This window comes from Euphorbia lathyris, chromosome 9 (assembly GCF_963576675.1).
Source record: "Euphorbia lathyris chromosome 9, ddEupLath1.1, whole genome shotgun sequence".
Taxonomy (NCBI): Eukaryota; Viridiplantae; Streptophyta; class Magnoliopsida; order Malpighiales; family Euphorbiaceae; genus Euphorbia; species Euphorbia lathyris.
In genome coordinates, this window is record NC_088918.1 from 42,689,550 (window position 1) to 42,704,166 (window position 14,617).

At 33.3% G+C, this 14,617-nt stretch overlaps 1 protein-coding gene across 3 annotated transcripts; it reads right to left on the reverse strand.

Moving 5' to 3' along the window:
• Window positions 1-2,649: 2,649 nt before the first annotated feature.
• On the reverse strand, window positions 2,650-8,464 carry LOC136206462 (thioredoxin H-type). 3 transcript variants are annotated; one of them, XM_065997520.1, is made up of 6 exons: window positions 8,309-8,464; window positions 8,132-8,212; window positions 4,942-5,023; window positions 3,616-3,738; window positions 3,178-3,300; window positions 2,650-3,044 (listed from the first exon to the last, which is right to left on the reverse strand). In XM_065997520.1, the coding sequence occupies exons 3-6, from the start codon at window positions 4,966-4,968 to the stop codon at window positions 2,892-2,894; spliced, it is 426 nt and encodes a 141-aa protein (XP_065853592.1). In that variant the 5' UTR covers window positions 4,969-5,023; window positions 8,132-8,212; window positions 8,309-8,464; the 3' UTR covers window positions 2,650-2,891. The 3 variants fall into 3 exon arrangements, with proteins under 3 accessions (XP_065853592.1, XP_065853593.1, XP_065853591.1); XM_065997521.1 differs by lacking the exons at window positions 8,132-8,212; window positions 8,309-8,464 and adding an exon at window positions 5,406-5,624; XM_065997519.1 differs by lacking the exons at window positions 8,132-8,212; window positions 8,309-8,464 and adding an exon at window positions 5,391-5,624.
• Window positions 8,465-14,617: the final 6,153 nt, after the last annotated feature.

Consider the following 14,617-nt stretch of genomic DNA (forward strand, 5'->3'; position numbering starts at 1 on the left):
GGTATAAGGAGACCCTTCGGTGATTCATTCCTTCAAGATTCAACCATTGCAACCTTCAGCCTAAACCTAGGAAATGCTTTGTTGTAAATGAGTTTTGCAAGCATGCTCACCCCCGACGACATGGCTTTGATAGCCATCATTTATAGGTTGGGAAGAGTTATACGTTGGAAGTTTTAAGGCTAGAGGTCCGGGTTAATAATAGAATGGATAGCAACACCTTTGTGTTATATGAGGGCGATCTTGAATATGGATTCTGAGTTCCTCTATTTCCTTTAGTCCAAGAGGTATTATGTGAACTCAACTTTCCCCCAAGTCAACTCACGTCGGTCGCCTAGTCACAACTGGTGGCCCTATAGCAGCCCTGCCATCGAGTAGGGGATAAAGTGACATCCACACTGGTGGGGAACCTTTTATCCCCTTATAGGATCCTCGGTACTATGATGTTGGTTGGAAAATACAGCGCTACCCCCAGCTCAAAAATGATAGCAATAAACTTATTGAGTGGCGAAATAAGTTATAGTAAGTAAATAGATACCCTTTCCATTTCCTATAAACTGGAACTCGTCCCCCAAAATCATAAGCACACGAGCTCTAAGTAGGGAGACACTCGAGGATGAACAAGAAACATGTAAGGAGACAACATACATCTTCATGCTCCAACTCTGTTTGTGAGTGTGATGCTCACCGAGTTCCTAAACGAGTGCCGCTAGATATGGAGGGGTGGAGGTTTCCAACAATTTTGAGTCTAGATCGAGATCATATACGTAGGGTGCTTGAGAATCTTGGATCCTCCTTAAGAGGGTGAACATACCCGAGAAAATTCTGGTTACCATCAAGAGATATACTCTAGACCAGTGGAGTGGGTGTTTTCATTTTGTTGTTTGAACTTTTACTTCATGTGTTGCTTTAATGATCCTATTTTGATAGAACTTAATCTTTGCAAGTAAGGTGAGCAACCAATATAATGAATATTAGCCGATGGACTTCGATCTTATAGAGGTTCACATAATTCTACTTGGTGAGGAAGATGGTGTGAACATGCAATTGGGTTACAGAACTTTACTGGTATTGTTGTTATATCAACGCCTCTTGAGTCCATTCCCGAGGAGATTGGGGAACCTATATGATAACTTGATGATTCTTCTTTGGCCGAAATATCTTCCCTGTGAGGTGCCGTTAGGATCGGCAGAGGACAATCTGTTGCCAAAGTCAGTATAGATTTGAGAGAGTAATAAGAATAATCTCAAAAGTGCTTTAGAGCTAGTAAGTGTACCTTTGGTCCCAAGATTCTGGGGTATTTATATAGGTTTCTGTAACCTATAGCATTGATAGTAAAAGAGATGAACAATTGTATCTTCATTGTTCATTCAATACCTTTTAATAGCTGAGTAACTACCTTTAGAAGACGTTTATGCAGTTACACCATTAAGCTCTATCATAGCTGTTATAAGATATAATGGCGGATCAGGGATCTTCTGCGGATCTTGGTTCATCCGTCCTAGCGTATCGTCTGTTGGGGATTTGGACATATCCGCTTTGCGTATCCCAATATTGTAACATGTGGCTGGTGATAATGCTGGCGACCCTTTTGCTATTTGTATTATTACAATATTACTCCTTGAATAACATTTCAGATGTTTTCAGAAGCCCCCTAAAAGGTCAAGAAAGCCCTTTAGGGTTGTCTGCCATCTTAGCTTGTTGAGGACATTTATGGCACTATCAGACGTGTTTTCCCATACCAACCAGAGACATACACATCATGTATGATGCCTCGATTTTCGAGTTTTGACGCCAATTGTATATAGGGTGTCTTTTCATCCTAAACCCATTTCTGTTTACCGCTCTTCTCTTTTTCTCATCTTCTTCTTCCTAGAGATTTTTTTTATTATTGATCTTCACGAGCTTTCATTCCAGTCTCCATTCTACTTAGGTCTGTTGTCATGTAAGTTGTACTTTCCTTCTTTTTATTTTTGGTTTGACTATTTTAGATTGGGTTTTCTTGTTTTTCTGGGTTTTCCCTTAGGATGAGTAATGAAGTTGCTCAAATCCTCTCTCTAGGAGTGCACGAAACCAAAAAAAAAAAAACTGTTAATCCTTTTCTTCTTCCTTTCTTTTCCTTTAATCTATCAATCTTTCTATTTTGTTGATTTACTTTGAGGAGGACGAAACATCTTCCTTCTTCCTCCTCATACCAGGTTAAATTTCTGTATTTCTTTTTATTGCTTTTTAGTCTGTGTTCATATATTTCATCGGAACTCTTTATCTAGTAGATCAATAAATCTACGTGGTTGCAACAAAAAAAGGACGCGGATCCAAATGTTCGAAATGGTCTAAATGATGAAGTTTGGATTGCATATGTCTTTCTACATATTTGGATTAACGAGAAATATATTGTTGTTTTGTGTTTTTATGCCTTTTATGGGTTCGTTTTGCTCTTTTTCATTATATTATTAAAAATTTGAGAATATCATTTCATAATTTTTTATTTCTTTGGATATTATTTTTTACTATGTCAATAATATCAGACATTGTTGTTAGTACATTTTTAAAAATATATACTACCAATATAACCGTTGACAATTACAGATTCACTTGGCTGTTTGAGAAGAATCTTTGATATTGATATCTTAAATATAATGCACACAAAAGAGCATCTCAGTCGCGCATGTGTATATATTAGTTACAACTTCATTTGGCAGGTATTGAAATTGAACAAACAAAAATACAACAAAATAACATTAAAAAGAAAACACCACAGGTCCAAACCAATGTTACATGAACAACAAATCGAGAATACAAAAATTTGAGGCAATAATATCCATATTTACAGCAACGGCAAAATCTACATTAGATACCAAAATGCTGGACACAAAACGGGTGCTGCCTCGAAATCATTTGCTAGGGCCAGTGACAGAGTCGAGGACAGAAGTTATCTTCTTCTGTAGTTCCGGCTTGTTGGCTCCTACAAGCTTGTCAAGTTGCTGCCCATCTCTAAGAAAGAAAAAAGTCGGGGTAGCTTTTATATCCCATGACGAACTGAAATCCTGCATTCAACATTTCACCATCATTCAGCTTAACTTAATGGTGAGCACAATCTAAGAAATGATCAGCCTGATCTCTGCAACATAATTGATTCCAGTACAAGAAAGAAAGGCAAAGCATTTAATGACTACTTACAGATAATTCATCAACATCAACCAATAGGAACATTAGAGAAGGGTACTTGTCTGACAACTCACGATAGAATGGCGCAATCATTCTACAAGGACCACACCATGTTGCACTGAAATTTGCTATAACCTGTTATAAATCTACCATTAATACAAGATTGAAAACACATTCTGTGACCAAACTTATTAAATAAAGGTTTCAATGCATTAACAGTATTACAGCAATATGCGTGCCCTTGTGAGAACATGCTGCAAAAAATCTTAGTAAGCACAGTAAGTGTAATTTTGATTTTGAAATGTGAATTTGAGAAGATGCCAACCTCATATTCTTCAAAGAAATTTTGTTAACATGCAAGTCATAAGATTTACATAGAGTAGATGTCAAGCCAAAATCTGCAATCCATGAAATTTCTAAGAATACCAAATAAATTTCACAGTGACTTACAATTTTGCCATCTTTAGTTGCTTCCGCCAGCTTTTCTTCCCAGTTACTCTTCGTAGTTACAAGGTGCACATTGCTACCAACAAATTCAACATGACTATCAGAATCACCGCCCTGTTGTCCTGCCTAAAATAACATGAGATTAGAGCTTTGCCTTTATCTTTAGAAGGAATCAAATCATATGCAGCAGAAAATACACCAGGTAGCTTTGATGCTAGCGTAACTTAACATGCATAGAAAGGAAAGTGCTATCTGATAAAGCCATATTCATCAATCTTCAAGTTGGTTCAATTTAAAATAACAGAAGATGATTATGAGTCATAAACCAGAAGAATCTATCATGTTTTCTTTCTAAGAGAATGCAGTTCAACTAAAATGAAACTAGCAGTAGACTATGTGTTTCACAAGCAACAGGGTGTTGCAGTGCTCTCCTCCAGCAAGTTATATATTTCGTATTAGTGATTTCATCAAATTTCAGTCATATTCCTGAAATAATAGTATTAAAAAGAATTAAATATATATGATAATTCCTGTAAAGGTAATTCAAAATCAATAAGCCTCGATACTAAATATAGTTCCCCTTATCAATGCATGAACTGGCAAGATATCATACACAGGATTGTGCCACCCTTGTGAAGAAAACTATAGTATCAATCAATCGATAACAATTCCTGATGTTTTCATGATCTTCTCTGTACCAGTACAATCAAATCAGCTATTGAGCATTTGACTATTGTACTTCAGCGAAGCAATCTACAGTAGAATTATTTCCCCATTGAGGACAGCGGAGAGATTCAGACTCGATCAAATAAATCGAGGAATATTTAGATTGCAGAATGCGAGTTAACAAGCAAAGAATTATGCTACAATCACAGCTGGATTCAGCCATATGAGTCTTTTTCTGCCACATTATCCCAAAATGCAGATTATTTTAGAGTTAATACGAAAAGAAGACTACTCTCATTATGTTTTGTAAAATTTCATCTTCCATTAGACCAAAACTCAACAGTATCTTTCAAAGCAGATAAAAACTAACTTGATCACTGATTGGCTATTAACTTCTTGTGGAATCATCCAAGAAGCCAAAGCATGTAACTTTGCAATAAAAGCTAAACATCAAGATAAGATTTTCCTGATTAATTACTTTTTCCCACAATAAGATGGAACAAAGGTATACATAAAGTATGTTAGGATATTTAACAAAAAAAGAAAAAACAAATTACATGCCAACCATGCATTCATGCGCACAGGAATAAATGGAGAGCAGGAGAAGCAAAATGAGTTATAGTTCTATAATGAGTAGAACATATGTCATTTCAAAAGATATACCTTATCAAAGCTTAAACATAGACCCATATCTGATATAGATAGCCCAATTTATTACTCCCACCAGATTCAGTATAAAGGTACCCTGAAAAATGAAAATTCATAACTGATTCCATGAGAGTGTTAAAACAGATTACATATATATTTTGAGAGAGACATAAATTCCGCAAAGGTCTTTCATATGAGAAGGTTTTGGTTTGTCTCAGCCAGATGCATTCGAATGGGGATTGCTATGACGCGCCGACTCCGGTGCGGAGACGGGTGCGGGTGCAAAATATAAGACACGGCTGCGGCCGGAGGGGGCAAATTTTTATATAATTAATTATATATATTACATATAAACATATATAAAAAAACATAAAAAAAATAATAAATCACAAATAAGTTTTATAAATCAAAAAAACATCGGCAGAATAAACTTCCACACATAAACTTCTAGATGGAAGACTTACACAGAAAAGACTTACGCAACTTCCACAGAAAAATCGCACACCACACCAGAGATGAACAACAGGATGAAGAGAAGAGAAGAGAAGGAAAATCGCGCCCAGGAAGAAGACTTGCACAGAAAAATCGCACAAGAGGAAGCCTTCCACAGAAAAATCGCACACAGTAGGAAGATTTGCGGTGAAAAATTCGCAATGGAAAAGAGATGCGTAGACGGAGAAGATAGAATATTAGGTTTCTATATTTAGTTTTTTTTTTGTCTAACTTCTATAATTAAACCCCTCTTTTAAAAATTTAAAAAAAACCCCTAAACTTTTACCTTTTTTCACCTGCAGCCACTCTTGTTAGAATCTTAGGATTCACAATTCGAATTGCACGACAGCTCTATTTTTGAGATTAATCTAAATTGTAACAAAATCTTATGATTCACGATACGAATCCAACTCTATTACGAATATTTATCACTGTTCATCCAAAAAATTTCAACAATACTAACTACTAGTATAATTTATTAAACAGAATCCGATTTGTGAATTAGTTTTATTAGGATTGCATTTGCATTAGATTTGAACCGTAAGTAATTAATTGATATGATTTCTTTTTTATATTAAAATTGCATTTTCTAGACTAATATTTGATAGTATTTTGAGTTTTTTTTATGAAAATATTTTGAGTTCAATATGTTAAATATTTTATTTTTTAATATTATGAATTTGAACGGAATCCTACAATTCGATTAACAAGTAATGATTCACAAAATGTGGATTTCGATTCATGAGTCAATCTCGTTTTGACAACTATGCCGGCAGCCAATGTCGGAATTCCAAAAAAAAAAATAAATAAATAAACTCACGGGACTTGCTTTTGGCGTGTGGGGTGCAATTCCGGCCATGTGTCAGGCAAGTCCGATAGTGCCACTCCGTCGGTGCTACATAGCACACTATTTAAGAGATAGTAAAGATAATTTGGTATTGAAAAGTTAGTGTATAATTAATTATGCAATGTAAAGTAGTTATATCTTTTATTGTATCCAATATGCATTTTCCTAAAAATTGTTTAGTTGTGATATCTGTTGTATGTTTGCTAATAATGGTAGTTGCTAATGTGCAGATTGATTGAAGTGGTCCTTTGTAAAACCATTTGTTTTAGACTATAAAACCAAGATGAACCTTCCCTTTTTGGTGACCTATTCATCTTTTTATTATTAGTTTTCCAGTTTTCCAGGGATCCCATAAGCATGAATCTTCCCATTAGGAAGCTCATGATGATGTTGGACTTTCATGAAACTTAATTTATTTTTGTTGCTAGCATTTTTAGATACAGGCTATACATAAAAAACTGCAATTCAAAACTGCCAAACAAAAATTTGTATTCTGTTATATACCATGTATTACAATCTGTTTGACTTGATCTCTTTAATTCTTCTGTGTTATATGTGTTGATGTGCCACCCAATCAATTGAATGTTCCTTTTGCAAATTTACTATTGGATATTATAATTAATGGAGAGGAGATTTTCATTTTGTTATTGCTCTCAAAGCTACTCTTTTATCTCTATTGGTTTTCTTTGTTTAGTGAAGCTTTGTAATTTTACCACAATGATATTGTTTAAAACAACAATAACAACAGTTCCTAAAAATTTAATCAACATATTAACTTCATTATTCATTCAATAATAAACTTAAGCTCCTGGTCAAAGTTGCATTGGTGGCTAGCTAAAACATCACAACTTAAACTTCATAGGCATATGAAATTTACTCTCTCAGTTTCACAATAAATGTCTTTTTAGAAGAATACAAAAAGAAATGTAATTAATTATAACTAAAAAACTTTGTTATCTTTCTATTAATTGCATCAACTAATAATTTTTTTTATCTTCCAAAATAAAAAAAAAGACAGCTTAAATAAGGGTATATTTGGTAAAAATCAATTAATATAAATGGATTGAATCAAATTATCATCTACTATGAAAAAAAAAATCTAATAAGACACGACACCTATTATGAGATGGAGGGAAGATTTCATTTATCTTAAATTATATATGTTTAGGTTAATTAACTACAAGATTCGTTATTGATGGGTAAAATGCTTGCCACTGATCATTTGTGGAGTTGTTTTTAGTTAAGTATCACTATTCTAAACATTTAAAGCAAAAAAATGAAGCACCAAAATAATATAAAAGATACTTTTATCGATCCATTCCTTCTAATCATACTTATTTGGTAATTTATAATTAAAATTAGTTAAGTATTTTTTTTATATCTTAGTTTGTAAATAGCATGTTAATATATTTTTTCACAAATTAAATTTTAATGTTTATTTTAAATATATTTGTCAAACACTCCACAAATCTTGCAGGTCTGTAACTAGTTTCCCGATTATATGAAGAACATATAAAATGGAACACATAGAGATTTGTGTTTAAAATGGGATATAAAATTGACAAGCTTCTTGCATTCTAAATCAGATATGGATAGATATCTAGAGTTTCTCCAATTTATTTTTGTATCATCTAAGGCTTGTAGAAAATCTGATCTCTTTCTTTACGTTAAATTTCTTATCCAAGAAAAAAAACACAACTCTAATGATCCATTTAAAAAAAACAACATCTCTAATGATATAAGAGCAATAGAGAATAATAATAGCAACACAAAAAAGGAAACATTCGAATCAATCGGATAAGAAATAAAAAGTGGTAAAAAATTTAAAACTGCAAATAGAAAAATTGTAAGGAATTGAAGACGTACCTAAATCATTGGCACCCTTTTGTCTGGGTGTAGGATGGATTCAAGGGAGAAGAAAATCAATCTTAATTATGACAGGTGAACCTGAATTACGAGGAACACGCATTATTACCATTCAGAAAACAATACATAGATATACATAATTAAGAGAGGGAGAGAGAGATTAGGGGGAAATATTACATTCTTCTGAAGATTACAATATAGAATAGAAAAAGGAAAGAAGAACAAAAGAAACCCTAAATTTTAATTGGGAGAGAAAGAAATGGAAAGCAAGAGGGAAAAGAGAGAGTGGTGATGATAATATTAATAATAGGATCTCTTTCTTTTCATTCGGCAATGGATGTTCTACATTTGACGATTTAACGTGATTGGTACCTGACGATTTGACCCTATGCTTTTCTTTCTTTTCTTTTTTTCATTTTCCTAAATTACTTTTATATCCTTCATATAATTGTACAATTATTTAATTTGTATTTTTAGTTCAAATTTAATTAACTTTTTAAATAATTTCATCTATCGCAATAGATCATCATCATTACTATATTAAGTAACAGATGGCAAAAGAAGAGATAGTCTAGGCTAATATGTCAATTTTGTGAGCATCTTTGCTGATATATATTTTTTATGTTTTAAAATTGTTTTTCTTACTTATAATTTATAAACATGTTTTGCTAAAAAAACTGTTAAAATAAACGCAAATACCTCACTCTTAACTAAACCATATCATCTAAATTTTTTTACGAAAGGAATTGATATTCAAAATACAAAATAAGATTAAAAACCTAACTAATACCCTAACCAAAAAGATCCTGATAAAAAAATTGACATTCAAAATTCCTAAAACTACTCCTCATTTTTCTCCATTTTCCATGTGTTTCGTTCTCTTTATTTGCTCTTTTCTTGTCACTACGACTCTGCTTTCTCACCGTATTTTCTTCATATAAATTGAATTAGATTTGAGTAAAGAGTTTGGTCCAATTTGGCTTCGATGGTTACCTTCTACGATGACCTCTTTCTTCGTGATTTACTTGAGAGTAAATAATAACTTGATAACACTTAGTAATGAATTGTAAAATAGTAAAAACATACTTGAAGCTCAGTTTCCAAGGTTATTTATAGATAATTGCATACCTAAATGTAATGCATTTTACACGTATTAGCTTCTGATTGGGTTCGGCCAAATATCTTTCCAAATGTAAACCGTTGATTGGGTTCAGACTCTAATCCATTTATGTCACTCCGTAATATCTGGCGTGGTCTAGGCATTAGGAGTGTGGCCTTGAAATCCGAAGCTCTCATTAGTCCACGTACGTGTGAAATTAGGTACCTTCCTACTGAAACTTTCTATTTAACCGCTCTAACCAGCTTCTTCAGCTTATTTTGATATGTGCCTTTGGCTTAGGCCCACTAAGCTGATTTGATTGGGCCTTTGCTCGGCCCTAATTCATTTATCCTATATCAGATGTCCCCCTAAGCTTTTAAAAAAATCTCTTTAAGGCTTAAATGGTCATTAGGTTTGACTTATGAGTTTCGATTGATCAATTTGATCACGATCAATATAAACGATTAATTATATTCGAGTTGGGATTTGATCCATCTCCAACAAGCATTAAGAATCACAAGTTAGTTCTTAAAAGGATAAACATGGCTTAATTGGGTTTGATGTGATTACCACATAATTAAGGTTAAGATCCGCTTTTAGCCTTAGTTAATGGGGGTTTTAGCACATGATTAGGTTAAAACTCACCTTAGGAAGATAGATAATGAAGTTCATAGTAATAAAAGGGATTAAAGTTTAGAAGAAACCGTAATGACGATTGTAGAACAGACTATATAAAGGCATTTTATGGAATCTATCTATCTATCTATACTATATATAATAGCGGAAGCAGAAAGAATTTACCATAAATGTTTAGAGGCGTTTTCGCTTAGGTGGCATCGTAGGAGCAAAAAGAATAAATAAGTTAAAGAGTTTTAATTATCTCTGTATCATGAATACTACTCCCTCCATTCTCAAATAAGTGTCGTTTTAGAGTTTTTCACACAAATTAAGAAACACAATTAATATGCACTTAAATTAATAAATTTACATTGATTAACTAAATAAAAATTCTCTCTCCTATAATGGTTGGAGAAAAAACTTTGAAAACTTAAAAAACACATAAATCAAGACAAAATTTAAATGCTTAGACCAAAAAACTATACTAAATTTTATTGAAAAACGAAAAACGACACTTAAAAAAGAACAAAAACAATTATCTAAAATGACACTTATTTGAGAATGGAGGGAGTATATTAATACATTATTTATAGTCAATTACTAGCCCATTAATTAAAGTAATAAAAGAAAGTAAGAGTTACAGAAAGATGAAAAAAGACAAAGCGAAAGAAAACTCAAAAGTCACAAATAAACCTTTATATAAAGCATGATATATAGTATTCCATCATTATATTCATTGGCCACCGAAAATCAAAGACCTCTTCGACCTTTAATTTTGATTATGTATTAGTTTTGTTCTTAATCTTATAATTTTGTTCTTACTTCAAATAATATAGTCTTATAATTTTGTTTTTACTTTCATTAAAAGATTCAGATTTATTTAGGAGCGGTTTCCATTGATAAACTATATTAATAGCATTTTTTTCAAGAATTTAGAGAATTTCGACTTTGATATCTCCAATTGAAGAAATCCGATGGAAATAGAAGAAACATAAACAACTGAAATCGGGAAAAGCAAATGTATAAAAAATTACAGGAAATCATTATGTTTCTGAAGGTAAGTATTTGATTTTTTTCATATGTAGTAGTTATTTTATTTTCAATTGTGTTGTTCCACACTTTTCGCTGCCTTATCAATGTTTTCTTTTTTTTTCTCTTTTTTTTTCAAAATGACTAAATAAAGATTTTGTATATTTTCATTTTTTAGTATAAGTTGCTAAGTGTAATCGTTTCGATTGTTAACTCTTAACTAAAATTTGGATTTTCGACTTTATATGAACTCTATTGTTAGGTTTAATTGGAGTTAGATTAATTTTCCAAATTCTGAACCTGGCGAAGTCCATTGATTTTTTTTTCAATTTGGGTTTATCTAACTCACAGGGCCGATCTAGGGCCCTGTTTTGTGGGGCGCCTGCCCAGCGCCGAAGAATTTAAGGGGCCAAAAAAAAGTTTTTCACATACTATATATATATATATATATAAAAAAAAAATTAGAGCAACATGGGTTATTAGAAATTTGCATTTCTTTTCTTAGGTTTCTTTCTTCTATCGTCTATGAGTACCGTTTACGCTTTCTCAAGATTTCTCTTCGTTTTCTTCCTCTTTCTTCTCGGACTCCGAGTTGTTTTCTCAGGCTCTACTCTCCGTTTTTCTTCCTCCTTCTACTTATTTATGTTCTTTTGTGTTGGTGCTGTGATTTGGGTTTCTTTTTTTGCGATTTGGTAAGAAATCTCTTAACCTTACTTTTTTTTATTTTGAATGTTAAATACCGTAAAACCTCTATATAAATATTATGTTGAAATAAAAAGGAATCAGATGAGTTCATACCATCTTCAGCATCAAGCACTGTATTGCCCTAGGTTAAAAAAGATAAAGACCCAAGCTTTTCAGCAGTGAATCTGAATACAATAAAATCAGTGTAGCTAAGCGAGAGATCTAAACCTTTCAACGATAGGTCTGAAAACCACAAGATCCTTATTCCAGCTGCTGAAATCGACATACACAAAAGTAAATCGGATGAGGAAAAGATAGAGTAAGGAACAATGATACTCTAATACATCTAGGAATGAAGAAAATATGGCTTACCAGTACTGTGTTTTGAGCTCACCCAGTGATTGCATGTTCAAATCAACCATGGAGATAGAGAGGGATGAGAGGGATGAAGCTTGCGTAACCTAAACTGGGGTTTGTGATTAGAGAGAGAGTTTATATATCAGCTGAAATTTCAGTCAAGCGATAGAGCGGGCAAAATTTGGTATGGCTGCGTAAGTGAAATTTCATTTGCTGCTTTTTTGTTTTCGGCATACAATGACATTCATTTATTAGAGGTGTCATCTGTTGAGTGCATCAAATTTAATGAAAACGGGCGTTTTCTTTGGATGACAGGATTCTGTAATCGTAATGTCATCTGAGAATCGAACGCATTTTTTATTTCGCGTTCAAATGACATACAGTTAAAATACTATCACGAAAAATATTCAGACGATACGAAAACAAATGTCTGTCATGTATCTTGTGTCATGTGAAATGGATAATGGCATAGTGAATAATTAGATCACAAACATGATTAAGTGTTTATCAAATGAAATAGATAAATGGTGGCATATCTAAACCATGGCAGTGGGAAAGGGAGGGTGAGTAAGGAGACGAGGAAGATGAATCATCCCTTGAGGAGCCACGCTAGGATGATAAACCTTATTCCGAAAGAGAAACTGAGAATAAGAAGAGACATTGATTAGTGTATGTGTATACAATGTCATGTAGGTTCATATATCTCAAGGAGATAAGTTAATATTACTGTTGGAGGTCTGTTTGGAAAATCCGGAGGGTAGCTGATTCTGATTTCAAATACACCCCTTTCATATGTGGTGTATTGGGGGCCTTTTATTCTGATCGACCATTTGAAGAAGTTATCATCCAGAGGACCTTTTATCATCCAAGATAAGAAGAATCATTACAAGTAAATAGAAGAAACCAGGAAGAGTTGAAGAACAACATATGGATTGACATACCATCGATGGCCAGAAGCCACCCTGGGCTGTCAATGTACAGTTTTTCCATCTCAGCAATTATCCGTTGTTGAACAAGCGCAAGGTGATCCATTGTATAATTTAAGTTTTCTGGGTTGAATGGACACTGAACGATTGTGATATGCTTGTTATTTATAGTCAGGGCCGGCCCGGGGTGCACCGGCCTAGGGCCCAGGGCTGGAGGGGGCCTAAAAGAAATTTTTAGCCTTTATATATATATATATGAAATTTAATTTTTTTAATATAAATAGTGATAAAATTATATAGGAGGGTCTATTTTTTTCTGAAACCTCATTGATAAAAAAAATTAAAATGCCTATTTTGTTATGTATAATTTTTTTATTATTAAAAGGGCCTTTATTACTTATTTTGCCTAGGGCCTCTAAATTGTCAGGACCGGCCCTAGTTATAGTGATATGATAGTGGTGGCTAAGTGAAAGGTCATGAAAGGGGAAGGGTCTTAATTAGTGCGGTTAGGATTATGTGTAATGATTCTATGTATTAATGACCTGCATTGGGTTTTGCAGATATCAAGACTTTGGGATTATAGGCCTAATAATGACTCCAAGATATGGATACATGAATTGATTGATTTGTTTCAGAATTTGGACATGTATTGGTTATTTTTTTAGTTTTAATTCAGGAATGTATGTTAAATGTAAACAGATTATGAGTATTGGTATCCAATAAAATTAAAACCATTATTATACAGAATTTCATGTTCATATTTGAGTGTGTTAATTATTCAGGTAAAAACCAGAAATCCATACGAAGAAGAAGGCAAAAAGTGATATTTTAATTTTTAAAAATGTCATATAAAGAACAATAAAAAAACATTGAAATAAACGAATCTGTCACCTGAAAATAAATCCTTTGACATGATTGATTAAGACCTATGCCATCTAAAACAAGCTACGACGGCAGAAATTATTATACAAAATGTCATCGCAAATTGAATATGCCAAATTCTCACACGTAAACTTGACGGTTTTAATTATTAGTATGTCATGTGATGAAATTAAAGGTGAAGCTAATAATAAATTAGTTGCATCGTAACAAAGATTAATATGACAGTACGCAGATAAGATAATGTCATGTGTCGCACCGTCACATGACATAACCTAACCATCATCTGAAGGGGCAACAATGGCAGCGAGCCCCGTGACAGATTTATATCTCGCGGGACGACAATTTTAACCGTCGTCTGATGGGGGTTTTGGCGTAGTGTCAATCTTCCTTTCTCCTTTCTCTTAATTATTAATAGTTCCAATTCGGAGGGATTCCTTCTTATCAATCCTCTTTCTTCCTTCTTCTGTTCCCAATTTTGATATTTATCCATTTTCTTATTTTAGCATTTTCTTATCCTCCAAGATTGGATCTATCCACTTTAAGATATATTTTACAAGTACATCATCACCTGCAACACTGGAGTTGGAAAATCATGTCTTCTTCTTCAATTCACTTCATTCCGACTAATCAAACCACTTGCAAGAGCTTAGTTCGATATGTTTGTCTCGCCTTTTGGTTCGCTCTCCTCGCTATCGGCTTGAGGGAGGGTGTTGGAGATAATTATTGTTAATTATCTCTTTGTCTATCATCAGATACTAACAGATAATTATTAGGCCCCATCGTTTTCTCCAATATTCTTTTGATCTCTCTATTGGAGATCTCAACCTGCCCACTTGTTTGTGGGTGATAAGGCGTGGCAATTCTATGAGTGACGCCAAGATTGCCCATCAG

Bases quoted from the DNA above. Each gene is read 5' to 3' on its own strand.
- LOC136206462 (XM_065997520.1), bottom strand. From the start codon at position 4,968: ATGGGTCTATGTTTAAGCTTTGATAAG. The intron at 3,739-4,941 runs GTATATCTTTTG...ATGTTATTTTAG, and splicing joins TATGTTTAAGCTTTGATAAG to GCAGGACAACAGGGCGGTGA. The intron at 3,301-3,615 runs GTAAGTCACTGT...GATTTATAACAG, and splicing joins CAACTAAAGATGGCAAAATT to GTTATAGCAAATTTCAGTGC.